This window comes from Heloderma suspectum, chromosome 2 (genome assembly GCF_057233095.1).
Source record: "Heloderma suspectum isolate Gila_16-S chromosome 2, 16-S_ref, whole genome shotgun sequence".
Classification (NCBI taxonomy): Eukaryota; Metazoa; Chordata; class Lepidosauria; order Squamata; family Helodermatidae; genus Heloderma; species Heloderma suspectum.
Window position 1 is genome coordinate 176,082,281 of NC_139459.1, and position 27,400 is coordinate 176,109,680.

At 44.8% G+C, this 27,400-nt stretch overlaps 2 protein-coding genes across 2 annotated transcripts in view; one reads left to right on the forward strand and one right to left on the reverse strand.

The window, feature by feature from the left end:
* LOC146353374 (synaptonemal complex central element protein 1-like) overlaps positions 1-27,400 on the forward strand; it is a 615,017-nt gene that overhangs the window by 513,555 nt on the left and 74,062 nt on the right. The window lies entirely within an intron of this gene.
* PTPN18 (protein tyrosine phosphatase non-receptor type 18) overlaps positions 1-27,400 on the reverse strand; it is a 53,284-nt gene that overhangs the window by 2,909 nt on the left and 22,975 nt on the right. The window contains exons 7-16 of the mRNA XM_084836295.1: positions 25,909-25,971; positions 22,956-23,098; positions 22,427-22,493; positions 20,933-21,010; positions 20,149-20,238; positions 8,292-8,371; positions 6,736-7,067; positions 5,065-5,147; positions 3,582-3,609; positions 818-922 (exon numbers count right to left, since the gene is read on the reverse strand). Of these exons, the coding sequence (XP_084692421.1) occupies positions 818-922; positions 3,582-3,609; positions 5,065-5,147; positions 6,736-7,067; positions 8,292-8,371; positions 20,149-20,238; positions 20,933-21,010; positions 22,427-22,493; positions 22,956-23,098; positions 25,909-25,971 (1,069 nt within the window). The remainder of the gene's footprint in view (positions 1-817; positions 923-3,581; positions 3,610-5,064; positions 5,148-6,735; positions 7,068-8,291; positions 8,372-20,148; positions 20,239-20,932; positions 21,011-22,426; positions 22,494-22,955; positions 23,099-25,908; positions 25,972-27,400) is intronic.

The window sequence follows — 27,400 nt, forward strand, 5'->3', positions numbered from 1 at the left end:
TTGAAACTTCACATTCCCCTGGTTAGGGAAATGATGCCTAGCCAGGAACACCAGTACAAAAAAGAGAGCCATTTTTTCCTGTGCGGGGCAATTAATTGAAGGGAAACAGATTTTGAAGAGAAACTAATTTTGAAGCAGGATCTGGATAACTGAATAAGAATTGATTTGGGTGATCTGGGGTGTAAAAATTAAGGATGAGGGTGTATTTGGCTGGGAAATTAGCTTGCCTTCTGTGAAATTTAAATTCTAATTATTTTTAAATTTGTATTTATATACAGATATATTAGCATATGTAAGTTGGCATCCGGTGTGTATCCTCTCTTTTGGCAAGGCGTAAGTGGCCACCCTACTCATCAGTGGTGCCATTTTGAAGGGAGTATTAGTATATAAACTATTACTCGTTCCTGGACTGTCTTAATAATCCCTTTTTCCTTCCCAGTTACTTCAACATACTAATACCTGTACAGCTTCAAATCAGCAAGCGCACCTTAATGCATAGCATCACTCATTAATCAACTAAAGTTTTAGGGTAGTATCCAATGTTAGTCCTACTTAAAGTAGACCCACTGAAATGAAAGATGTAAATTAGTCACAACTAACTTGTCCCATTCATTTAAATGGGTCTACTCTATGTAGGACTAACATTGGACACTACCCTTAGTTAAGATTAAAGATTGCAGCCCCATACTGTGTGTGCGTGTTTGTTTGTATGTACATGTATGTGCATATTACATCACAAACCTGTACTTTGCCCCACCAACTTCCATATACGTGCACACTGCAGCACTATTATCCCCTTGCCCAAAGTTCCTCTTACCCATTGCATTGGCAGAGGCCGCCACAGCATTTGGACCACCCCTGGGAGTGGTATCACCCACATCCTCATATTCTTGCACAGAGGCTATCCGGGGTGATGATGGAGCTGTTCAAAAATAAAAGGGAACATAATGCCTGTAACCTCAGTCCATGACAAAACAGTGGAGCAAACACTCCACAATAGCCAGAACACAGAGGGGCTCACCTCCAAATCTGCTTAAATGGTGACCTCTTGTCTGAAAGAAAGGTGCAAGCCAACCTGTGTCCATTTATAGCTTTTGGCCCAGGGTTGGCTTGGCCGGAGCTGAAATCCTCACCAATGGAACAGCAGAGCTGTAAGCCGTTTATAGTGTGTGTAGAGACTAATTGGAATATATGTGTTTTGTCCATGAAATTTTGCGCTGAGTTAAGCCAAAACCCTGCACCAAGAGAAGTTATATTCTGTGACCTGTGCAGGATAAGCTTCTGCAATCATGGGGAAGGGCACTGAAATATCCACCCCTGACCCCTAGAGGCTGCTAGGAAGGAAAGAAGAAAATCATTTCACTAGGCATTGCCTCTACAGATTTTACACTATCTTAGCAGACATATGGCCTAGAAACTTGTATGCGTCATTAAAGTTCTTGGGAAGTGGAATTATGCATGTAATATCAAATCCATACACATCCCACCAGTGTTACACCAGAAATGGGACATGCTCCTTTCTGAGCTCCTTGGAGAAAAGGAGAATGATTATTTTAATTTGTACATCCCCCAGAGAACCCGTTGTTAGTGGGAGACTAATAAATGCATACCTAAGTTTTTTTTGAAGGTGAGCTATAAAAACTATAACTTCAAATACAAACTAGTCCAGTTGTATCTGCCCTGAATGGCAGCAGTTCTCCAGGACCTCTGGCAGAGATCTTTTGTTTTACCTGAGCTAACAGTCTTATCTATGCAAAGCATGTTCTCTGCTACCATCTGCACTGAAGCAGAGCAAAAGCATTCAGTGGATAACTCAGCTGCTGGCAAGATGCAGCTGCCTCTGGATGAAAGGGATGTTGAATAGCCACACGGTACGTTAAAGGTAGCAGCTCATTCCTCTAGTACAGGGGTGCAGAACCTAAACCCAGGGGCCAAATCTGGCCCTCTGGGGTTCCCGAAATAGCCATGCCCCTTTCTCCCAACCACCAATCATTGGGTGATTTCCTGGCTTTGGGGCAGTTTTTCCTCCTGTCTAAAAGACTGCAATGCTTCTCCTAACACTTAGTTACTGGCAAGAAGAGCTGTAACTAAAAGAGGCTCAGCTTAGCCTGGTGCATGAAAGCCAGCAGGCAAAGAAGGAGGGAGGTGACCTTTCATTTCCTGGGGTGGGAGCTCTACAACACAGGTGCCATCACAACGAAGGCCCCATCCTGCATCACCACCTACTGTATTTCAGATGGTAGAAACACACACAAATAAGGGTCTCTGAAGAGGATCTTAATTTGGTAGGTTTGTATGGGAGCAAGATTGGCCTTAATGTATACAAGACTCAGATCATTCAGGGCTTCAAAGGAAAAACCGACACTTTAAACCTGGCCCAGAAGCCAATTAGGAGTGAACAATGGGCCCAGAAGCCAATTAAGAGCCAGTGAGGTTGGAAAATGGGTGTTACATTCTCCATTCCAGCAACATGCTTAACAGCTGCCTTCTGAGCTAGTTGTAGTTTCCAGACAATGCTCAAACACAGCCCACCTGTACAGTGCTGTACTCAGTGCTTGAATTACAGGGAGGTAGAGAGGCTGAAGCTCCATGTTTTGTGATGGCCCCCTTAAAAGTTTTGGAAGGCTATGGGACAGGTGTGGCTTACTGAAATTGAGACTCGAGGAGTGGGATGTGTGGCTTTTCCCAAACACCACCACTGCCGTTTCCCCATAATTCAAGCAATGAGCATGTTGTCGTAATCCAGTCTGAATCGCTGTGGCTAGGGATTCCTTTCCAGGAGAGGTTGCAGTTGGTAAACTAGCCTAACCTGCTAAAATGCACTCTTGGTTACCACCTGAACATCTAGATGCAGTGCCAGATCCAGGAGCTGCAGGCCTATGTCTTTGGGGGTGGGGTGGGGGCAGGGGTGTAAACCCCATCCAGTACACAGATTTAAATGCTTATCTCCACGTTGCATATATTCCCAACCCACAAGACTGTCTTGTCTGGATTCAGATCCCATTTGTTTGCCCTCAGCCAATCCATCACTGGCTACAAACACCAGTTTATGATTTCACTATTTCCCTAGGATTTGATGGAAAGGAGAGAGTTGAAGGACATCAGCACACTTTGCACCCCAAATTAATGGATATATTAATCAGCATGGGAGATGAGATGGGACCCTGTGGCACCCCGACAGCCACAGGGAGGAGCAGAACCACTACGTAACAGTACTCCTCAGTCCCATTCCAGTAAGGCAACCCAGAAGAATACCACCACTGATGGTATCAAAGGCTCCTGAAAGGTTCAGGCGAGCTAATGGAGACATCCTCCCCCGTCCATCTCCCAGCAAAGTTTATCACGCAGCCTTCCCCAACCTCCTGTCCTCCAGGTGTGCTGACTATAATTACCATCACTCCCAGCCAGCACTGGGCTAGACTAGAACAAGGTAGTCTCTGTCCCAAAAGTGGCTCAGAAGCCAGACTGGAAGAGATTCAGATAATTAGTTATGTGGAACTTCCTCAGATGTTGGCCTAGCCCCAATTTGTTGCAACAAGAGTCCCTATCTATGCCATGGTATTAGCCCCTTTGCTTCTCACCTTTCTTCCCTGGTGATGAAGTAAAAACCTAGAGAGAGGGGAGAGAGAGAAAGTATTTGAAGAAAAACAAAAAGGTCTCTCTGGCTGCTCAAACACACTTCATCCCAGGACCCTCTGGGTCCCAATCCAGTGCTCCAGAGTTTCCCAGATGGCCACATCCCCTTCCCCTGGCAGCTGGCCCCACCTCCTTTCTCCCGACCACAGACCATCCTGTGATTTCCTGGCTTTTGTGCAGTTTTTCCACCATTCTAAAAGGTTGAAATGCTTAAGGCTTAATTATTGGCAGTAAGAGCTTTCAGCTGGAATCTGTTGGTATTTTTGGTACTTTGGCCCCAGCTCTTCTGCGTTTGACCCACCACTGGACCCCCGCTCCCCTGTGAGAGCTTTTCTGAAATGGAATTTGGCCTTCAGGTTTAAAGAGGTTCAACACCCATTTCCTAGAGGATGCAGGGGTTACCAGGATGGAGATAACTCAGGACAAGGCGAAAAGGGACCAGTTCTTAAATTAAAATGAGCAAGAATATGACTGCAGCATACATGGGTTTAGGAAAAAGCAACAAATGTATACAACAAGAAACAGAGGGTTCAGCCCCATGGATTTCTGGCACATTTTCAGGGATTTCTCTGTGCCTAAGAGAAACACTTTGGATTTTTGAGCCAACATAACCCAAATTCTGTCACAAGGGAAGTTGAATTCTATAACTTTATAAATTATGCAAATCAAACACATATGAATAATTTCTCTTTTGCATAACTGAATGCACATTTTAATCTTTTTCCATAATGTATCGCACTTCTCCTAGTCACGGGGGAGAGCAGTCACAGGAAACCTTATTCAGCAGCTTCTCTTTCTTCTGAGACTTCACTAGATGTTACTCACACGTTTTCAAGCATATCACTCATAAGGGGTAGATTCTTGAGTTTTATCTGGTTTTTTAAATATGAAAACTGAGATTCTTAGGAAGGTGAATGTTGCACCTAGCGCCACATTTGGCTGTTTTCTGCACTGCATTTGCACAGTCCTCACTATGCCAGCTCCACAGCTTTGAATACTGGAGGGGAAGAGATGGATTGACTTTTTGCCCCTACAGCTCAATCATGATGTACACTGAAAATGGGTCAGAGTGAACCTCCCTTGGCCACTGCCCACACATTCCTAGGGAGGCCCAACCTGTGGTTAATGCTCCAGACATAATACTGTATCTACCACTGCACTATTGCAAAATATTTTGCAATGTTTATTGGGTTCACACTGTCCTGTAGGTAGCTCACTAATCTTCCAATTCAATAGATGAGTATATTGCAGAGGTGGGACTTGAATACAAGTCCCTTTGGCCAAATGTAAACCTCTAGCTAGCTATGACCACAATGGCTCATCCCTCCAATCTCTAAATGGAGCTAGTCTGCCATTTTTGTCAGGGCCCATTCACTGCTATCCTGTGACAAAGGAAGCTGGCAGGAAAACACAATGCAAACTATGTACCGGGGGCATCAGGTTTCTCAGGAGATTTTTCCCAAGTCCATTGGTTTGAGATGGGGAGGAGGAGGTTCTGGAACTGGAATTGCCTGAAGAGAAGAAGAAAGAGATCAGACAAAAAAAAAGTCAGTTTATTCCAGATTAGGGCTTTCTGAGTCCTTAGGATCCATCACCTAGCCCCCACCACGTCCCCTCTGTTTAACTTCCACAGGTCAGGGGGGAGGCCTAGAAGTATGCCATCCAACATTGATCAGGATATGATATCTGGGGCTTTTGGTATTTTATTATGGATGTTTTCGTTACTAGATTCCCATAGGAATTTGCTTGAGTTCTGCCAGACTTGTGCACCTTGCAAATGACAAGAAAATCCAAATTCTGACTTTTGACTCTTTGTTGTCATGAGGACTAGAATCTTGTTTAACTGCAGTAGAACCCATATTCTGACATCTTGGGCTTGTATCTATAAAGAGCATAGTATCTTAAGAAAGGCTGTTATGATCCAGGATATTCTTGGTTCACATGTCTCAGCCATTAATTGGCCAACAGCCCATGCATGTTTACTCAAATGTAAGTCACTGAGTTCAGTACAGCATATTGTCAAGTAAATGTGCATAGGATTGCAACTTAGGTGGCTTTAGGCCAGACACTATTTTCTCAGTGCCAATCTTCCCTCCATGTCTGCAATATGAGATGAGAATACTGTCCTACCTTGCATGGCTGTTGTAAGAATTAGCAAGATAGTGACCTGATTTACATGTCATGATCAGCCACTGTGGTTTAATTCACCTGCGGGGCTCCAAGATGTGTGTGCCCACCATTTTAAATATGCATGTCACACGGTAAGGATGAGCATAGCTTATCGTGTTATATGAACTCAGACATCGTGGGTTATTTGATGGTTAAACAACCCTCGGGTAACCCTAGAACAACCCTGGGTTACCCGAGGGTTGTTTAACCTTCAAATAACCTATAACTCCCGGGTTCGCACGACACCATAAGCTGCGGCTTGCATATTCAAAACTGTGGTCAGTGCTCATCTCGGAGCTCCATGGTTGAATTAACCCATGGTGGTTCATTGTGAAATGTGCACCAGTCCATTGTATGTGAAGAGCTTTAAATGCTCAAAATTATTATATATACACTATGTCTTGTTACTGTATAAATACTTAATAAAACTACTATATCAATATTTGTTTTATTAATTTCTTTAATCAATTTATATACCACTTACTATATCAAAAGACATCTCTAGGCAGTTCATAAATTAAAATACTTCATAGTAAATACAAAGAACTCATCAGTTAAAATGTTTAAAATCAGAGCAAAAAGCACAACAATTAATGAGCAAACTAACCAGGCAGCACAATCATTTAAGGAAGGCTTGGTTAAAGAGATGGGTCTTTAACAGGTGCCTAAAGTACGCTACAGTTGGTGCCTCCCGAATACTAGGAGGAAGGGTATTTCAGAAAGTGGGTGCCACTACTGAGAAGGCCTGCTTTCAGGCTGCTGCCAAATGGCAATCTGCAGGTCACAGCACAACCAACAAAGCCTCCTCTGATGATCTTAGCGATCACACAGGTCTATATCATGGAAGATTATCTGCAACACTACATAACATCATTGTTGTTCTATAATTATACAAATTCTTATGCATGTACACCTATTCTCATACATCACCTGAAACAGATGGGTTAATTTGGGCATATTCAGAGGCTGTGCTGGGAGATGGCCGTCGCACAGGACTCCCAGGTAGTGAGTGGCTGGCTTGGAGTCCCACAAAGGCATTGGGGTCAATAGCTGGGGTGTCGACCACATTGCTGTTCCGAGGCTTCACAGCAGTATAATGGGGCATCTCTCCATCAGGCTTGGTCTCACTGGCAGGAGAAGCTGCTTCTCCGCTTCGCCGGAATTTGTTCACGACAGCATAGGTGTCAGCCATGTCCTTGATGAGTTTTGGTGGCAGTTCTGGAAGTGCTGCGGGGGTTGGGTCAGCCGGCACCGAGATGCTCCTAGATCAGATAATACAGAGGCCTAAATTTGGCACCTCTCTATCAGAATTTCAGGGTCTATGGGTCAGCCTAGTGATGCCCCCTCAGAAAAGACCTATTTGTGAGGTTCATTTCTTCAATGATTTCTGTTGACCATTTTCCCTGCAGAAGAGCAAACCTAGAACTGCTTTAAGAAATTGTATATACCAATAAGAGTTTGTTGTTATTTTATTTGCCAGCAGTAGCTCAGCCTAGGATTATGCCTGAGAAACCATCCTCAGGTCCAACAGAGCTGCAGCCACAGAACCAACTATTTAGATATTTTTCTGCTCCTCCAGGCTGGGGAACTGTGTCATTCAATGGGTCAGTTGGTCTTTTCCCATAACATGGAAATTGTGAACCTCGTAAACTCAGCCCTTGTCTTCTAGTCTGCCTACTGCAGCCCCAGTCTACTCTCTGCTCCTACTTCCAGCTCAACTTTCGATCCTTCTCAACTGCCTGCATGGAAGCTCATCTAGATACAGGCTTCTAGACCTGAGAGTTACCAATGGATGGGTTTTGGAGGGCACGTAGCAATAGAGGTGGCATTAAGAAGAGGCTAAGTACTTCAAAAGGTTCTGTTTTTATTTTGTTATAATAAAAATTTAATTTAAAGAAGTTTCAGTTTAAAAGACTTGTCTTGAAGAGGGGATTGAAGGATGAGGGAAAGTGGTAATCCACCTGTCCATCCACTCCACAGATCCTTTCCTGCCCTCTTGGCTAACTTCCTTCATATACACTTCTCTGGGATACCTAAGCCTGAGCTTTATGGTTTGGAGGATGCCCAACCAGTGAGCATTCAGGCCAAAAAGTCACCCCTCCATTCAGCTGCAACTCCTTGTCTTCCTGCAGCTGCTATATTAAAGTCATTATTTTATTAATTCCACTTAAAAGAGCCTGCCATTTCCCACAAGATGGCTTACAACTCCTCATAAATATCCAAAGCATAAAACAAGGCAACAGAATCACTGAACGATAATTAAATCCACAATCTTAGCATATGAAAATGTATAAACAGTACCGTTAAAAAAAACCCAAAGCATTTTATACCGTTGTGAACGTTTTTGACAGCCTTCACCAACTGCCTAAAATTTCTACCAACTACGCTCTCCAGTGAGCTGTCACTACAGAAAAGGCTCTGCTTTTCTGCAGAGCAGTGGGTGACTGGCTGCTATTCCCATGGCTCCGTCCCTAAGCCCTCTTTACCGGAGGATGGTGTTTCTTTTGAGCAGGGGCGCAGCAGGGTGCCGAAGGGAGAGGGCGTCGTCATAGAGGGGAAGACGGTTCTGTGCAAAACAGAAAGGAAGGGAAGTGAGGGACGTTTTAGGCCAGCACAGCTGTTTGTACTTCCTGCAGCAGGAAGTTTGACATAAGAAATATTATATATTAACCCTGTACATGCTAGTGAAGGGGAGAATGAAAACAGTAAACCATAACTCTTGAGGGTTCATTCCTTTTAGTCTTCCATTGCTCTTGGAAAAATCCCATCTTCCAACTGTGTGTTGTTGAAGTTATGGGTGTACCCAGAATGCTGCATAACAGCTGCTATATAACATCATCAGTCCTGCCAAACCACATGAAAGGGCGAGGGGGGGGGCGCTTTCCCTACTCCTCTGCCAAGCTCCTCACAACTTCAGATATATGAAGATTTCCTGCCACATGACAGAATGTTCATCCATGCAATAATAATAACAACCACAACATTTTTTTTTAAACCCTGCTCTCCCTGTACACAGCATTGCAAACTAGGCCAGGAGAAGGATTTTAGCCTAGCCTAGCCTGGCATGCTATTTTGTTCGATTGAATGCTATCCCCCAGTTGAAGTCTCAACTGATGCAGGTCACAAACAGGTTTACCACATTTGCTGTCTCGGAGAACCACGCCTAGACTTCCTGCCTTCACACAGGCTCCGCTGATGTTTATGAGGTGAGGGTGGGGCCCTCTTCTGTGTATGCAAGTTCAGGGGCCATCTGTGGGTGAGGAGCTATTGTTTTGGAAAACTATGGGGGGGCAGTCATGATTTGGCTAAAATTAGGGGGAGTCTGAGGATGGGGTTTGTGGATTTCATCGGGGCAGCCCGCAACATTTTGCTGCCTCAGGCAGAAGGCAAGATGGCACCCCTTCTCCATTCCATGTACAGAAGCTGACTGGACCCAGTGGTGTCTTACGTCAACACTGACAATGGGACAGCATCCACCACTACACCTGAAGGCAGCAGGCTAGCTTAGGGGCACAGAACAGGAGCCGGCACTGTCCTCCAAGGGAGGTGAATGACTGGGGGGGGGGGAATTAGGAGGAACAGCTGGGGGTTGCCACTGCTAGCCCCCAGCACCTGCCTCCTGAGGAAGTTGCCTCCCTCCGCCTAATGATAGGGCTGGCTCTGAATTTCATTAAAGCCCCCCACCCCATGTATATACCCCTTTTCTTCTAATCTGGGCACTGAAGCAGAGCCCTTACATGTAGTTCTCCAAGGCTGTGGAATGCCCTCTTCAGAGAAGTCCAGAGACGCTGTTCTTCTTTCATAACCTTTTGAAGGGATTATAACACCTCTCTCTTCCAGAAGGTTTTGGGGGAGAGGCTGAATTTTCATGAGCCTCTGTATTGCTGTTGTTTTGCTGGGTTGCTGTTATTTATTTGACTATATGTTTAGGGTTTGATAGAGCCTTCAAGATATAACCTATAAATGTCTTAAATGAATAAAATGTACTTTGCAAACAATGCTGGCTCCATCTTGAGGCTCCTGACAAGATATCTGGAGGGTTATTGAAGGTTATTAAAAAAATACTGCAGTTTAATTAAAACTGGCTAGTGGCAGTTTTTTACAGCTCATGATGAACAGCTTTGCATTCCCCTCTCCCCTCCCCCTTGCCCCCACAGCAGACAGTTTGGCAACTGACATCTTTTATGATCCGTGTTCCACTGCAGCTTTGTTAATTTTCATCCTTCAACTGTCATTTATGCAAAGATTTTCATTCACTGACCCCTTAAATCGCAAATAGATACTTGCATTATCTTCAAGGTCATCAGTGACCTCACTAATAATATCTTATATTCTCTGCAATTTGTGTAAATTATAACGTGCATTTGCACAGGCGATGACTTGGTTCTCTCTAAAAGTGCCCTAAGGCAGTCATGCTAGATGGGACGCAGCCATGGAGAAGTGGCAACCAATCCATCATAACAGAAAGGTGGCAAGGGTGGTTTCACAAATGAGGCTTATTTGCTCTCCTGCTATTTATGTTAATGTCTGGCTGTCTATCAGTGTGGTTTGGTTTTGTAATGCAAATGAGTGCTCTGCTGGTTTTACATTTGCTATACAAATCAAATGAAGCAAAAGCAGCTTTAAGCCTCTGTAGAAAACAACATAATAAGCGTACAGAGAGCTTCTGTTATTTCAAATCCAGGCATGCCTGGTGCTAGGGGGAAGACCTATGGCCTGACACCAGCCATGCCTGCGTCCATAGGTCCAGAGAGACAGGAAGAGCCCACTGAGAGTACCACACATTCCTTAGCTTAGAGGTCATCTGCACAAGGCAAAGAAAGGGAGATTACTGGAAAGGATAATTTATTCCTTTCATACACATGCTATCTACATGGGGCAGCCTTTGAAGACTCCTCAGAAGCTGCAGCTTGTGCAAAAGGTGGCAGCCAGATTGATAACAGGGACCATAAGGTCCAAACATATAACACGATTCTGGCCCACATGCACTGGCTGGCTGTGCATTTCTGAATCCAAATCAAGATTCTGGTTTTGACCTATAAAGCTTTACATGGCTCAGGACCTCAATACCTGACGGAGTGCTGTTCCAGGCATGAACCTACCTGTATACTACTCTCATCATCTAAGGCCCTCCTCCAGCTGCCGCCTCTGAGGAAGGCTCGGATGGTGACAAAAAGGGAGAGGGACTTCTTGGTGGCGGCCCTCTGATTATGGTATGATCTCTTCAGTGAGGCCTGCCTAGCTCCAACAATGTCATTTTGTTGGTGCCAGGGTAAGACCTTCCTCTACTCTCAGGCATTTGGAAGCATATGATGAGGTTTTTAATTTAGATCCTGAATTTTTCACTGCTGATTGCTAAAATTGTTTAGGGGTGTGTGTGTGTGTGTGTGTGTGTGGTCTGTTTATATGTTTATATGTAATCATTTTTTATCTCAAGTTCAATATTGCATTTTTAAGGTTTTTGATTGTTGTAAACCACCCAGAGAGGTTTGGCTATTGGACAGTGCAGAAATGTAATAAATGAAATGACTGAAATGAAATCTTCCAATATTCCCTCCTTCTGCATGGTTTCTCCCATGTGATGGTCATCCATTGCAAGGTGCCCCATTGCAAGGTGCAGTGAGGCAATTACAAAGGCAGGATAGCCCACAAAACTCTGGAGCTGGCCCTGAAAGTGCGATAAAGTAGTTGACTCACCTCAGAAACCATCCATTTATCTGACACAGGCAAAGGGAGAGCTAAGAGTTTTCAGCTGGAGTTAGCTAAAGTCCAGGGTGCAGCCTTGGGGAGCTGTAGTAAGTACTCTTTTCTACTGCTGTCCTCCTCTAGACCCAAGGAATATATGCACACAACTGCTGGTTCTCAGGTTTGCATTGATATACAGTTGTTCACACTGTAAAATTAATGGTGCTGCCCGCACCCTCCTTCCAGTGCTGCCTATGCTGTATCTAGTTCCCAAATAGCATGGTTAAGAATCCCCAAGCCTATTGCTGGCCTATTTATTCTCAGGGCATTAAATATTTTTAGGGGCTCCCTGATCCCATTGCTGGATCCTGTGATTCCTTGAAGGACAGGTACTTCTTACATGTTTCACCAGCCCACAAAACAAAAAACCTTGTCCCTACTGCACCCTTCCAAATGTTTTTGTTGTTGTTGTTCTGGTGCTTCCACTCTAAGGCAGGATTAATAGTTGTGTTACCTACTTTAGGAGTCTATCTGCTTCTACTGTGCTCTACAACTGTACACCAAAAATTGACTTTGGTGATGCTGCCAAAACTCAAAATTGATCAGCTTCTTGTAAGCCATCCATATGATTGGTCTTAAACATCCTCGACCCAGTTTTAGAGCCATGTCAGCTCCCAGGTATTCCGAGGAGCTGAGGGCGATGAAACTACAGGCTCAATGATTACAGCAGAAATGGCGGAAGCTTCATAACCAATACGATCAAACAAACACGGGTAAAATCCATTTGCAGTCTTATTCTGCGGTGGTGATGAGGCAAAGATCATTGTTATCCAGTGGAGCTTTTTCAACTGGTTATAGGACTCTTTGGTGTAGGCTCTGGAATACAGCAGCTTGAAACTTTAAAGGGCCACTATGACCAGTAGGCAGTGCATTTTGCAAAAGAAGTTGCTTGTATCCATGCTGACCTGGATGTGAATGTTATGGCAGAGTTGATGATGGATGGGACTAGTGCACCATCTAGTCATGTTATTATGGATATGTTTCAGCTGGTACAGCCTGAGAACATGGACAAACTCCTTGGAGGATTGAGACCTACCATCTGCTCTCTGGAACTTGCCCATCCTGGCTTGTGAAACCAGCCAAAGCTGGGCTGGATATTTGGACCTTGGCGGAAGTAAATGCCTCCTTGAGGGACAGGGTGGTCCCCACTGCTTTGAAGAAAACAGTGGTGAGGCCCCTATTGCAAAAGCCAAGTTTAGATTGCATGCTTTCTGATAAGTACTGCCCAGTGTCTAATGTGCCATGTTGGGGCAAAGTGTTAGAGAGGATGTTGACTTCTCAACTCCATACTGGACGATACTGAATATTTAGATCCATTCCAATCTGGTTTTGGACAGGGCTATGGGATGGAAACAGCCTTGGTCACCCTCGTGAACAACTCATGCAGGGGAATGGACAGGAGGAGAGCAACCTTGTTAGTTCTCCTGGTCCTCTCTGTGGCTTTCAATGCCATCGGCCATGGTATCCTTCTGTATCATTTTCCAGGGTGGGCCTCAGAGACAGAATGTTATGCGGGTTCTAGTCCTTCCTGGAGGAGTGGTCACAGAAGGTGGTGCAGAGAGACTGCTATTCCACCCCCATGGCCATTGGCATCTCCCATGCTTTTTAACATCGACATGAAACCAAACAAGGGAAGTCTTCCGGAGCACCTCCCTCAGTATGCAAATTATACTCTGCTCTACCTCTCACTTCCATCTACTTGTCCCAGGGAGGCTGGACCTCCTGAATCAGTGTCTGGAGGCAGTTTTGTGGTAGATGAGGGGAAACAAGTTAAGACTTAATCCAGATAAGATGGAGGTGCTGTGAGTAGGGAAACTAAGTATTTTCAGTGGAGGTTTACAACTGGCTTTAGATGGGGTTGCACTCCCCCCTGAAGGGCAAAACACACATTTTGTGAGTTCTCCTTGACTTTGGGGAACTGGAGAAGCTCAGGTGGTAGCAGTAGCCAGGAGTGTCTTTTCCCAGCTTAGGTTGGCACACCACCTGCAGCTTCAGTTTTTTATGCATTAGGGACATCCAGGCTGGCTGGACTACTGTAATGCGCTCTGCATGGGGCTGCCTGATGGTTCAGAAACCTCAGCTGGTACAGAATGAGGTTCCCTAAGTACTGGAGGGGGCACAGTGGTCAGACCTCATGACACGTATACTGCACCAGCTGCATTGGTTGCCAGTGCATTTCTGAGCACAGTTTAAAGTGCTGGTTTTAATCTCTAAAGCCTTAAATGGTTTGGGGCCAAGTTACCTGAAGGAACACCATCACCCAGACTAGCCTGCCTGTCCTTTGAGGTCAGTTGCCAAAGCCCTGCTCACATGCCCACAAATGAGGACAACCAGACTGGCAAATACTAGGGAGTGGGCTTTTTTGCTATGGCCCCATAGATATGGAACACACTGCCAACCAGTGTGCACCAGGCCATGTCATTACATGCCTATAGCAAAGCTCTTGACACATTTGTTTTCTCTGGCCTTTTCTTAAGACAGATTTTTTGGGCCACTGAAGTGATATGGTTTTAGCTACTGTTTAAATGTTTTTTTGGAGTTCTGTATTTCACTGAACAGTATATTAAAGTTTTTAGCTGGTTTTTAATTAATGGTTGACTTTGTTTGTAACTTTATTCTTTTATAATTGTGTCGTGTGTTCACATCAATTTTTGGAAGCTGCCTTGAGAGCCTTCCCCTTTAAAGGCAGCATCAAATATCTTAAATAAAGAAATCTAGTAAATCTAGTAGATTCACAGTTCTTGAATGCATAATGAGCCCTGGCTTCATTCCAACAAACTTTAACATTTCCATAATTCAAACCAAGATTGATCACGTTAATTTTCTGTGCATGGACATTCTGCATGATTAAGCATCCAGACTCTGCCATCTTTGTGCATGCTCAGATGCAGATAGCTGTAAAGTTTACAAGTGTAAACAACGCAGATGTGAGAACAGACAATCCGAGAAGGATGCACCGTGATGCCTTACGACATGATGCACAGGATGGGAAAGAACATCACATGACACATTCCCATGATGCACTTCGGTGACGCGCACGCACAAAAAAACGAAGACAATTCAGTAACTCGTAATAACTGAGAACTTTTGTCTAAATTTATAACATGGGATTCGTAACTCTGTGAGCATATGATGAATTATGATGGGGTCATTTCACCCAGCACTTCCAGACAGATAGCCCTCAAATGCAATCAGGTATCTGCAGGAACAGAAAAGTCTCCAGACTCTAAGCAGGGGAGATAGGCTGGGTGTAATGCTGGGAGAAATCGCTCAAATGTTGAAAGAGCACCACCATGAGATGGGTGTGATGAGCAGGGCTAGAAAAAGTCCAGAGCAGCTGATCAGCTGTCCCTTTCCTTCCTGCCCAGTGGCGAGACTCACACATAAGCCAGGGAAGTGGTGGTGGTGGTGCTCTTTCCTCTGAACCAGTATCTCATCTCATTCCCTTCTGTATCTCGATGTCCTTCCCAAACCCACAGCAGGTAACTCATACCTGCAGAGCCACCAGATCCTTCATAAATGGGGCATCAGGACTACAAAGCAGGAACTTCCCTGTGGGCAGACATTTGAATATTAACACACTGCATCCGTGGGGAAGTGAGCCTACAAAAAAAGGAACCTCCTCAAAGCAGAGAGTAGCAGAAGGCAAGTGTGGCCGGGCTTGTGTGAGAGAGACAGAAACTGAACAAAGGAACAGATAGTTAGCTGGGGTTATTTTTATGCAAATGTCTGTATTTTGTCTGTTCCTGTGGCATTAACAGCAGCTTTGGGGAAAGGCAATGTAGAAGAAAGGATTAAATCCCCCTTCCCCAGAAGTACTGCTCCAACTGAATTCTCAAGATACCCTGCTTGAGGTGGCTGCAGGTTCAGAGGAACCAAAGTGCCCTGACAGGTCCTGCCCAGCCCCACTGCTCCAGATCCACCAGGATCACTCCCACAAACAGAGGCAACACCATGTTCAAGCAGAAGCTCAGCAACAGAGGCACAGTGCCCATCTGGCAGCATGAGGTCTCCCATCCCTGAGCCATGCTCATGAAGAGGAAGCTGGACTCTTCATTTGCTCCACAGCAGGGCCCTAGTGACATGACAGGAAGGGATGGGAAAGTGGAGCCAGCTATAAAGTGACTCATTTGGCTCCTAGGTAGTGCTTAAGCAGCACTTTATTCTGCTGAGCTTGGCTCCCTTACTGTCCAGAACGACTTGATCTCTGACTCACTGGACTGCTCCTTGGCCTCTCCGGTAAGGCAGAATTTTGAGCCACATCGAAGGATGGTAGGACTGTGACACACAAGGACCTAAGGCTGCAATCCTTGCATGCCTACCTGGGAGTAAGCCTTGCTGAACATAAAGGGAAGTACTTCCAAGTCAATGTGCATAGCACTGGGGGAAAGGGATAGGGTTATAGTTGTACCGAGAATCCACAACCATCCATTTCTCCCACCTTCACTGATAACTTTCTGTTTTAATAGATGTTAAACACCAGTGTGGTGTAGTGGTCTGGGAAGTTGTTGTTGTTGTTGTTGAGTCGTTAAGTCGTGTCCGACTGTTCGTGACCCCATGGACCATAGCACGCCAGGCCTTCCTGTCCCCCACTCTCTCCCCACTCCATCATGAAGTTCACTGGGTGACCTTTTGGCCAGTTGTTATTTCTCAGCCTAATTTTCCTCAAAGGGCAGTTGTGAGCATAACATGTGAGAGGGTAGGGGGGAACTAGTGTACACCTACCTTCCCCAACCTGGTGCCCTCCAGATTTGTTGGACTACATGGCTGGCTAGGGGATGCTGGGAGTTGTAGTTCAACACATTTAGAGGGCACAAGGTTGGATAAGTGAAGTGCCATAAGCTATGCCGTGCAGGGCCACCCAAGACGGACAGGTCATGGCAGAGAGTTCTGACAAAATGTGGTCCACTGGAGAAGGAAATGGCAACCCACTCCAGTATACTTGCCAAGAAAACCCCATGGACCATATCACAAGGCTAAAAGAGATGATGCTGGAAGATGAGCCCCTCAGGTCAGAAGGTGTTCAATATACTACTGGGGAAGAGCAGAGGGAATTTCCAAGTAGCGCCAGAAAGAGTGAAGCGGCTGGGCCAAAGCCAAAAGGACACTCAGCTGCGGATGTGTCTGGTGGTGAAAAGAAAGTCCAATGCTGTAAAGAACAATACTGTCTAGGAACCTGGAATGTCAGATCAATGAATCAAGGTAAGCTGGAGCTGGTCAAACATGAGATGGCAAGATTGAACATCGATATCTTGGGAATCAGCGAACTAAAATGGACAAGCATGGGCGAATTTAATTCAGGTGACCATTATATCTACTACTGTGGGCAAGAATCCCATAGAAGAAATGGAGTAGCACTCATAGTCAACAAAAGGGTGGGAAAAGCAGTACTGGGGTACAATCTCAAAAATGACAGAATGATCTCAGTATGAATCCAAGGCAAACCATTCAACATCACAGTAATTCAAGTCTGTGCGCCAACCACTGAGGCCAAAGAAGCTGAGGTTGATCGGTTCTATGAAGACCTACAACACCTTCTAGAACTAACACCAAAAAAAGATGTCCTCTTCACATAGGGGATTGGAATGCTAAAGTAGGAAGTCAAGAAATCACCGGGATAGCAGGCAAGCATGGCCTTGGTGTACAAAGTGAAGCAGGACAAAGGCTAATAGAGTTTTGCCAAGAGAACACGCTGATCATAGCAAACACTCTTTTCCAACAGCACAAGAGGCGACTCTACACATGGACATCACCAGATGGTCAATATCGAAATCAGATTGATTATGTACTTTGCAGCCAAAGATGGAGAAGCTCTATACAGTCAGTAAAAACAAGACCTGGAGCTGACTGTGGCTCAGATCATGAGCTGCTTCTTGCAAAATTTCGGCTTAAATTGAAGAACGTAGGGAAAACCACTAAACCATTCAGGTATGACCTAAATCATATCCCTGATGAATATACAGTGGAGGTGAGGAATAGATTTCAGGGATTAGACCTGATAGACAGAGTGCCTGAGGAACTATGGACGGCGGTCTGTAACACTGTTCAGGAGGCAGCAACTCAATCCATTCCAAAGAAAAAGAAATGCAAGAAAGCAAAGTGGCAGTCTGATGAGGCTTTACAAGTAGCTGAGGAAAGAAGGGAAGCGAAAAGCAAGGGAGAAAGGGGAAGATATACCCAACTGAATACAGAGTTCCAGAGAATAGCAAGGAGAGACAAGAAGGCCTTCTTAAATTAACAATGCAAAGAAATCAAAGAAAACAACAGAATGGGAAAGACTAGAGATCTCTTCAAGAAAATCGGAGATCTCAAGGGAACGTTTTGTGCAAAGACGGGCATGATAAAGGACGAAGAAGACAGGGACCTAATAGAAGCAGATGAGATTAAGAAGAGGTGGAAAGAATACACAGAAGAACTATACAGGAAAGATCTGAATGTCCCTGATAGCCATGATAGTGCGGTCACTGAACTTGAGCCGGACATCCTAAAGAGTGAAGTCAAGTGGGCCTTAGGAAGCATTAGTAACAACAAACCTAGCAGAGATGACAGTATTCCAGCTGAGCTATTTAAGATCCTAAAAGATGATGCTGTTAAAGTGCTGCACTCAATATGCCAACGCATTTGGAACACTCAACAATGGCCACAAGACTGGAAAAGGTCAGTTTACATTCCAATTCCAAAGAAGAGCAATGCCAAAGAGTGTTCAAACTACCGTACAATTGCGCTCATTTCACATGCCAGCAAGGTTATGCTCAAAATCCTACAAGCTAGGCTTCGGCAGCGTGTGAACCAAGAATTACTGGAAGTACAAGCTGGGTTTCGAAGAGGCAGAGGAACTAGAGATCAAATCGCCAACATTCACTGGATCATGGAGAAAGCAAGAGAATTCCAGAAAAACGTCTATTTCTGCTTCATTGACTACGCTAAAGCCTTTGATTGTGTGGATCACAACAAACTCTGGCAAATTCTGAAAGAGATGGGAGTACCAGACACCTTACCTGTCTCCTGAGAAACCTGTACAAGGGTCAAGAAGCAACAGTAAGAACCGGACATGGAACAACCGATTGGTTCAAAATTGGGAAAGGAGTACGACAAGGCTGTATATTGTCGCCCTACTTATTTAATTTATATGCAGAGTACATCATGAGAAACGCCGGGTTGGATGACTCACAGGTCAGAATTAAGATTGCCGGGAGAATTATCAACAACCTCAGATACGCAGATGATACCACCCTAATGGCAGAAAGCAAAGAGGATCTAAAGAGCCTCTTGTTGAGGGTGAAGGTGGAGAGTGCAAAAGCTGGTTTGAAGCTCAACATTAAAAAAACTAAAATCATGGCATCTGGCCCCATCACTTCCTGGCATATAGAAGGGGAAGAAATGGAAGCAGTGACAGATTTTATTTTCTTGGGCTCCAAGATCACCACAGACGGTGACTGTAGCCATGAAATTAAAAGACGCTTGCTCCTTGGGAGGAAAGCAATGGCAAACCTAGACACAGCATAGTAAGAAGCAGAGACATCACCTTGCTGACAAAGGTTCGTATAATCAAAGATATGGTTTCCCCAGTAGCAACGTATGGCTGTGAGAGCTGGACTATAAGAAAGGCTGAGCACCGAAGAATCGATGCTTTCGAACTGTGGTGCTGGAGAAGACTCTTACGAGTCCCCTGGACTGCAAGGAGGTCAAATCAGTCCATCCTAAAGGAAATCAACCCTGACTGCTCATTGGAAGGACAGATACTGAAGCTGAAGCTCAAATATTTTGGCCACCTAACGCAAAGAGAAAAGTCACTGGAAATGACCCTGATGCTGGGAAAGATTGAAGGCAAAAGGAGAAGGGGACGGCAGAGGATGAGATGGCTAGATAGCATCACTGATGCAATGAATATGGACTTGAGCACACTGTGGGAGAGAGCGCAGGACAGGAAGGCCTGGCGTGCTATGGTCCATGGGGTCACGAAGAGTCGGACACGACTGAACGACTGAACAACAACAAGGTTGGATAAGGCTGAGGTATGCTGCCTTGAGCTCCTTGGAGAAAAGACAGGATATAAATGCAATATCTAAATAAAATGTGGAAATCAATAATTGCATGTAACACATGCAAGTAATAACTGCATGTAATTGCACACATTCAGCAGTAATATGATCTCCAGAAACTTTGCTCTTTCAAACCATACAAATTAATGAATTCAGCTCAAGAACACAACCAGAGAAATGAAATTTACAAAGGGTTTACTTTAAAATGTTTGGCCAAGTTTCATTATTGAAAGCCATAAGATTTAAAAAAGAAAAACTTGTACATTTTTGTGTCTCTTTTAAGACTTACCTTCTGAGTGTGGAGGCTTTTAGGCATACAGCGTAGTGCTTGTTTTAAGATTACCCGACAGAGATCAAAGGCAGAAAATGGAATGGGGTGGTTAGATGAGGACACAACAGGAAGCCCAACATTTCACAGCCCTAAAGCGAAGAAGCCTCTGTCCTCCAGGGCTGAGGATAAGGCCCGTTTTCATAGATGAATTAGGAAACACTGCCCCTCTGTGGAAAGAGCTGCAGCAACTTCAGTGCTACTTCTTGTTCTGAATTTGTCTCTTACCTCTTTGATGTTTTCATAGTTTCGGTTAGAGAAGCTCAGGGCAGTCCGGAACATTTCAGTAACAGCATGATATACAAACTCGTACTGCTCCTGCCAAGAAAGTAGGAGACAGACATGAGAGGCAAGTTTCTCTATATAAAAGCCAGCTCCTACAGTTCTTGAGGTTCTGCCACACTCTGGTGCAGCCTTTCCCAAGCTGATGCTCCCTAGATGTTTTGGACTACAGGATTCTTAACCATTGGTCATGCAAGCAAGGGATGAAGGGAATTATATTCCAAAACACCTGGAGGGCACCTGGTTCAAGAAGGCTGCTCTAGTCTCACACAGGGGCAGGATGTGCAGGTAAACCTTGGAACTATGCAGTTAGGGGCTATCCCACTTCCCAATGACTCCCACTGGGTTATGTGGGTGAAAGTGTAAAACAGGCTCTATGGGATACGGTAGATAGGGGGTAAAACCTGACCTGGAAGCCACCAGAGGCAGGTTATAGTTTTGGCTCCTATCCCAGTGGTGTCCCTAAATGTACCCCTTTAATTTCTCCCATACATTACGGGCAGCCATTCTTTCACATCAGGAAAAAGAAAGCAACATTGCAAGGGATACAACAAAAGGGTGTTATGAATGTGGAAGGGAGCAGGACTGGCCCTGCCATTAGGCAGAGGGAGGCAGCCATCTTAAGTGGTAGATGCTGGGCATGGGGTGGCAGCATATCTCTTGTCTTTTGCCTCAGGTGGCAAAATGTCTTGGGCCAGCCCTGGATGGGAGCAACAGTCGTGGGATTCACCTTGGTTTGAACAGCAGCTGGTCTCTGCTTCCTCATTTCTAGGACGACATCAAAAATGCTGAAATGTGGAGGGATTCTCTGAAAAGATAGGGGAGAATCTGGCATTTGGAGGATACTGTGGCCTTGCTCTCATATAACATCAAAGACTCATCAAAGTGAACTACCTCAACTTGGATTTGTTCCCACATTTGTTACCCTGTTTTATTCCTCCCCATTTGTGCTCCCTTTGAGGTATGAGGATATCATAAGAGGCAGTTGTCTGAAAGAAGAAGAGGGCATGGGAAGCAAAACACTTTTTCTGGGAACTAAAAATGTCTTGATGAGAGTGGGGAATAGGATTGACCTGCCACAGTTCTATTCCAGAGGCAGCTCTGTCCTAAAACTCAGGGCCAAGCTATGTGTTGCATTCTTCTTCTCCTTCATCATCATCAGTTTATTTGTATGCCACTTTTCCAAGGTAAAACCATACTCAAAGCGGTTTATAGCAACATCAGAAACCCCCGCCTAAAATATAGCGACATTTTCCAATAATTCACTAACTATTACAAATCATAACACAGTTGTAAGTAGTCAAATAGATAGGCTAAACATCTCACATAAATAAATATTATTTATTTATTTGTTGCATTTATATCCTGCCTTTTTTCCTCTTGTAAGGAACCCAAGATGGCTTACATTAGCCTCCTCCTCTCCATTTTATCCTCACAACAACAACCCTGTAAGGTAAGTTGGGCTGAGAGTCTGTGACTGGCCCAAAGTCACCCAGTGAGCTTCCATGGCCAAGTGAGGACTAGAATCCGGATCTCTGGGCTCCCAGTCCAACATTCTCACCACTATACCATACTGGCTATGTAAAGTCAGATTACACCATCCACCAAGATCAAACAGTTATTCTAAGGCTTAACAAAAGAGGAATACAAAAAATAATCTAAATAGCAACAAAAATAGATCTTATCAAAGCTTAATGTTGCCCCAGCCACAAATGCTAAACAAGACTCCATCCTGATGATCATTAATATGCGAATAAAGGATTTTTTTATGCACACAGTTTACTCTTGAGGTCAGGATTTTTCTTTCACAAATAGCCAGTGCGGGGTCCCATCAACCCCAGCCAGCAGAGCCATGGACTATGGTGGCTGGGGATGCTGGGAGTTGAAGTCTAACACATCTGGAGGACAGTAGGTTGGGGAGGGCTGTACTAGATCATACATCAGCGGTGGGCAACATGTGGCCTTCCAGGAGTTTCGGCCTACAACTCCCATGATCACTCCATTGGCTATGATGGCTAGGGCTGATGGAAGTTTTAGGCCAAACCATCTGGAGGGACAAAAGTTGCCCACCCCTGTCCTACAAGCTTGCTTATCCACACAGTTGTTAATATAAAGAAACTGGAAGAGATAAGACAGACACAAACACAAACCAAATTCATCCAGAAGTCAATTCTTCCCCTTCTTCCTTAGCTCAGACCCAACTTGCCTAGAAGGCTGCAAATACCTGTTTGAGCAGCAGCTGCCGTATATATTCCAGTGTACAGATCACACCTGTCCGGCCACAGCCAGCACTACAGAGAAGAGGAGGATAGGAGAAGATGATGAGAGATGCTCTATCTGCAAAATACTTGAGTTCTTTCAATAAGATTGGGCCATGGATTCCAACTCAAATGAGAATATTTCTTCCTCTGTTTAGCCCTTCTGATGCCCAGTCACCCAGCTTGGAAAGACTCTTTTGGAGCTCTTTGCCGTCCCTTTTTGTTTTTACCACCCTAAATGATTTTACCACCCTAAACTTGGCCACCTCACTCTAAAACGTTTATGAACAAGTTAAAATACAGATCTTTGGGAAACCCCACTTCATACCTCCTTGCATTGTGAGAACTGTCCATTCATTCCTACTTATTATTATTGCTTCCTTTAACGAGCTACTGACCCATAAGACCTGCCTTCTTATCCCATGAGTGCTATGTTTGCTCAGTTGGTGGGCAGTATTATCTGCCTATAGGGCTTTGCCCCAAGGTGCTCCCTACCTGCAGTGCACACAGATGGGTACGGTGTCCTCACCCTGCTTATATCTCACATGCTCAATCATGTCAAGAAAGCAGCCATAGGTGTCTGGGATGCCCCGGTCTGGCCAAGCCACGTACTGGAAATGGGAAATAACGCGTTCCTCCTAGGATGAGAAAGGCAGCAATCATCATTGTTCCATTGATGCTATTTGTGCCATTTTGTCCCCTATAGAGCACCCACATTCTGCAGAGAAGACTCTACAAATGACCTCTGAGGCGCTCTTGCACTGTTTGTACCATGTCTGAATGTTGTCGTTAAGGCTGGACAAGTTTTAGAAGAGGCAAATCAAAAGTACATTTTTAGCAGTGGAGGTTTTACGTTTGCATGACAAACCAATGGGGGAAAGCAGATTTTAAAAAGTCACATTTGAAAACACGCTTATGTAACCACAAATTTAAACTTCTGGCTTTCATGCCTATTGAATGACATGACTCCAACCAAGACATTCTGGGAATGCACTACTGTGAAGGTCTGTCTACAGGCTTTTGTCCCAATAGTGCTCTGTATGTGCAATGTACACAGCTATGCATGGCATGATTGAGAGAAGGGATCAGGGATGGCTAACAAAACGCCCTCACAAACTACAGTTCCCAGGGTCCTTCAGGGGATGCCATCAAGGCTGGGCCTAACCAAGAAACAAATTACTGCCCATTAATTGTGTTTCGTTTAAACTGGGTAGGCGGAACATTTTGTTTGAGTTTCTGCCTCTGCCACCAAATGGTTTTGGCAAAGCCGTGAAGCCATGATGGTTAAACCATTTTCAAACTGGATTTATAGATGTGTCCAAACGTTGCTGTATTATCACAGTTGTGAGTCCTCATCCATTAGCCAAGAGACCAAGGGCTGATGGGAGGCTGCATTCTTGCTTCCCAGAAACAACGTCATGGCAAGGGAGAGATCAACATGGGCCCATCCATTGGCCAGAGAAGGAGCAGCTGCAGGGTGCTTCCTCCACCTCTTCCTGCCAGAAAGCTCAACTTCAACTCACAGTTGCCTTTGGAGTAGGGAACTGAAGGGCAGCACACTCTGGCCTCATTCACTGGCCAGGAGACCAAGGGCTACTGGAAAACTGCCCCACCCCCACCTCCCAGGAAGAACATCATGGCAAAGGAAGGATCAACCTGGCCTCATCAATCAGCCAGAGAAGACGAAGCTGCTCCTCCAATGCTTGCTTTCCTCTTCCCTCCCCATCAATGTTTCCTTTTGTATTGTTTCTATTAGATTGAGACTGTCTTATCTTTTAGCATTTGTACAGCACTTAAATTTTGCTAAATGCTTTATAATCATTAAATCATCATCATCATAGCAGCCATAACTGAGCTACATCCTCCCTGCCCTCTCCCACTACAGTCCTGTCATCACACATTGCCCTCTAATACAGGCAGTATTTCTTCTTTGTTGCTGAGTATTCATCTATCCTTCCCAGTAGATCTGATCCTGTCCCTTTCTTAGTAACCCCCACAATCTAAGGAGTCAGCCAGAAATACAGATGGGTGAGAAATTTGTTTGTACCGAATTTGCACTTCCCAAACCTAGACGTGGACTGCAACGTATTTAGACCTAGAAATCCTTTTCTGAAGTTTGCAATGCAGTTTTTGAAAAAGCATACATTCGAAAAAGTGTGCACAAAAAATGGGTACATTTGAAACAGCACATACAAAAAATGTATTTACTTTGAAAAATGTACGGAAGAACTATTCCATAGGAGAATCACTTAAAAAAAATGCATACATTTGAAAAAGTGGGCACAAAATGCATACAGTCTAAAAATGCATACAAAAATGTGTATATTTTGAAAATTGTGCACAAACATACATAGGAATTTTTGTCTGGACCAGAAAAATAATAGCAGTCTGACTCAGGAATAAGGCAGAATGAACGTAACAGGGGGAAAATGAAAACCTGAGCAAAATCGACCTGGAGAGATTCACCCATCCCTAGCCATAAATCTGAAAAGTCAAGCTAAGGTAAGTGTAGAACTTGAACTGGAAAACGATACAGAGGTTGTGATAGCCTCATGAGCTACTGTGCACTGCATGTGTTTAGGCCTTGGAGCACTTTTCAGGCATAAAAGGCATAAGGAGCACGCTTAGGTCATCATGACCATATGTCCCCTTTTACAAAGGACAGTCCTCTGTTTGAAGGGCTGCCAGAGGACCGACCTCTATTTGAATGTGTCCTCTGTTTGAAGAATCATCCTGTCCAATTTTGGTTTAAAGATAAAGAACCATAAGAACTGTTGTGTATCAACAGTTAGCACCTGAACAGCAGACTGAATAGGCAGGCACATAGGTCACCTGGTCACACTGGGCCAGTCTGGATGATCAAACAAGCCACCATGGCTTAAATAAGCCACAGTGGTTTGTTTTAATCCACAGTGGCGGACTTAATCTCCCTAATTACCCATCTGGGTGCGGCTTGGCATGCCGTCCAAACCCAGGTGGCTTTGCTTGTTTGAGAGGGAAACAACCCTCAAATAACCCAGCAACAGGCCAATGGTTATTTGAGGGTTGTTTCCCCCTCAAAGAAGCCACGTCTCTGGGATTCGGACGACACAAAAAGCTACACCCCAGGCGAGTAATTAGGCTAATGGCACCCGGCATGCACCAGCATGCCCTGGGCAAGAAGTAAGCACTGTTCTGTGGATTGTTTTGATCGTGCGAACCGAGTTAATATGTTGAAATGTATACTATTTGTATTTAAATGATAATAATGATTTCTAAATTTGCATCTATAAATATAAATATAAATTAGCATCCACAGAGCAATGCTTTCTTCTTGCTGCTCCTTCAGCTGACCTTGGGGACCCAGAGCTGGAGAGTGCAATAACCTCAAGGCCTGGACTTAGGTTTGGCCCCCCTATGGCCCTGGTCTGGCCCTGTCAATCAAGAGTCTGCAAAATGATATCATTACCTGCTGAAATGTCAGAGTAAGCATCCGCAGAATGACATCTGGATTGAGCTCCTGTTCCTTGACCTGAAGCAGAGACAAGAAAACAAGCCACCATTCAGCTCAAAACCTTCTCGAGATCTGGGGTGCGAGGAGACGTCTCATTCTTCCAATTACATGACCCACCTGTGATGCAGGTTCAATTGTGGAACAGCTGCACAGAGGTTGTGCAGGCAAATTATTATCCTGGTGCTCAGAGGAAGCCTTTACACCAAGGGTGGGGAGAACGTGTGTTCCTCCAAATGTTGGACTGCAACTCCCATCAGTCCAAGCCAGCACAGCCAATGGTGAGGGATGCTGGGAGTTGCAGTCCAACAACATCTGGAGGGCCACTTGTTTCCCATCCCTGATCTACACAGCATTGCTTTATGTCAGCCTTTCCCAACCTGGTGCCTGCCCTCTAGATGTGTTGGACTGGATTATTGCTTGACACTGCAGGAACGTCTACATGGCAAACTTAAACCAGCTGAACTTCAGTCCCCCTCCCCACCCATCCAACCCCTCCATCACCAAAAAAACAACAACCCCAAACTCCTGGGGATTTTTGATTTTGCAAAGGGACTCAGGAACTTTGACCACATTCTTTCAATACTCTTGCCAATCGATTAACTTAACTGAAGACGAAGTCACAATTAACTTGAGAGGAAGTTGGTTCAGAACAGACCAAAGGAAGCACTTCTTCACACAAAAAGTTAGAGAGTTTGCTGACATGAGAAATGGTGATGGTCACTAAGTAACTGGGCTTTGAGAATAGATGAGACCGACTCATGAAGGATAGGTCGATCAGTGCCATGAGCTTTGGGCAGCACTGGCTCTAGATCTGTGGGGGCCCTTGGCAAAGGTGGGTGAGTCCCCTCCTACATTGGTCAGTCCCCAGCCATGGATTTACATGGCAGCAGCAACAAGAAGTGGCTGTAAACTGCCATTTTAAATTTCCCGCAATCCTTTGGCATGGTGATACATTGGGAGCTTTGTAAGAAATCTTAAATGTCAACTTGAAGACCCAGCTGTCTGGTGTGAGGTGAGGCGGACTAGTGCCGCATCCACACATATGGACCTTGCCCAGGCACTGTGGCCCCAGCAGTTGCCCAAGGTTAGTGGCTGCTGACGTCAGTCCTAAAGGTTCAGAGGCAATATACCTCCAAGAACCAGAGACTGTGGAGAAACAGGGGGTAGCCATCGCTCTCATGCCGTTCTTGTGGCTTTCTAGCCAGATGCATCTGGCTGGTTTCTGTTGGTATCAGAATGCTGGGCTAGATGGAACTTGGTCTGAACTAACAAGGCAATTATTATGTTCTTCATTACATTTCCCAGGGTCTTTCGGTTAGAAGCTATGACCTTTAATCCAGGTTAGGTTGGCAGTGCAGGTGCTTCTGCTTGTGCAACAGTGACGAACAGTACAAGTAACACACCTTGCGGTGGACTGGGCTCCTTACACCACTGCTTGGTGCCTCCT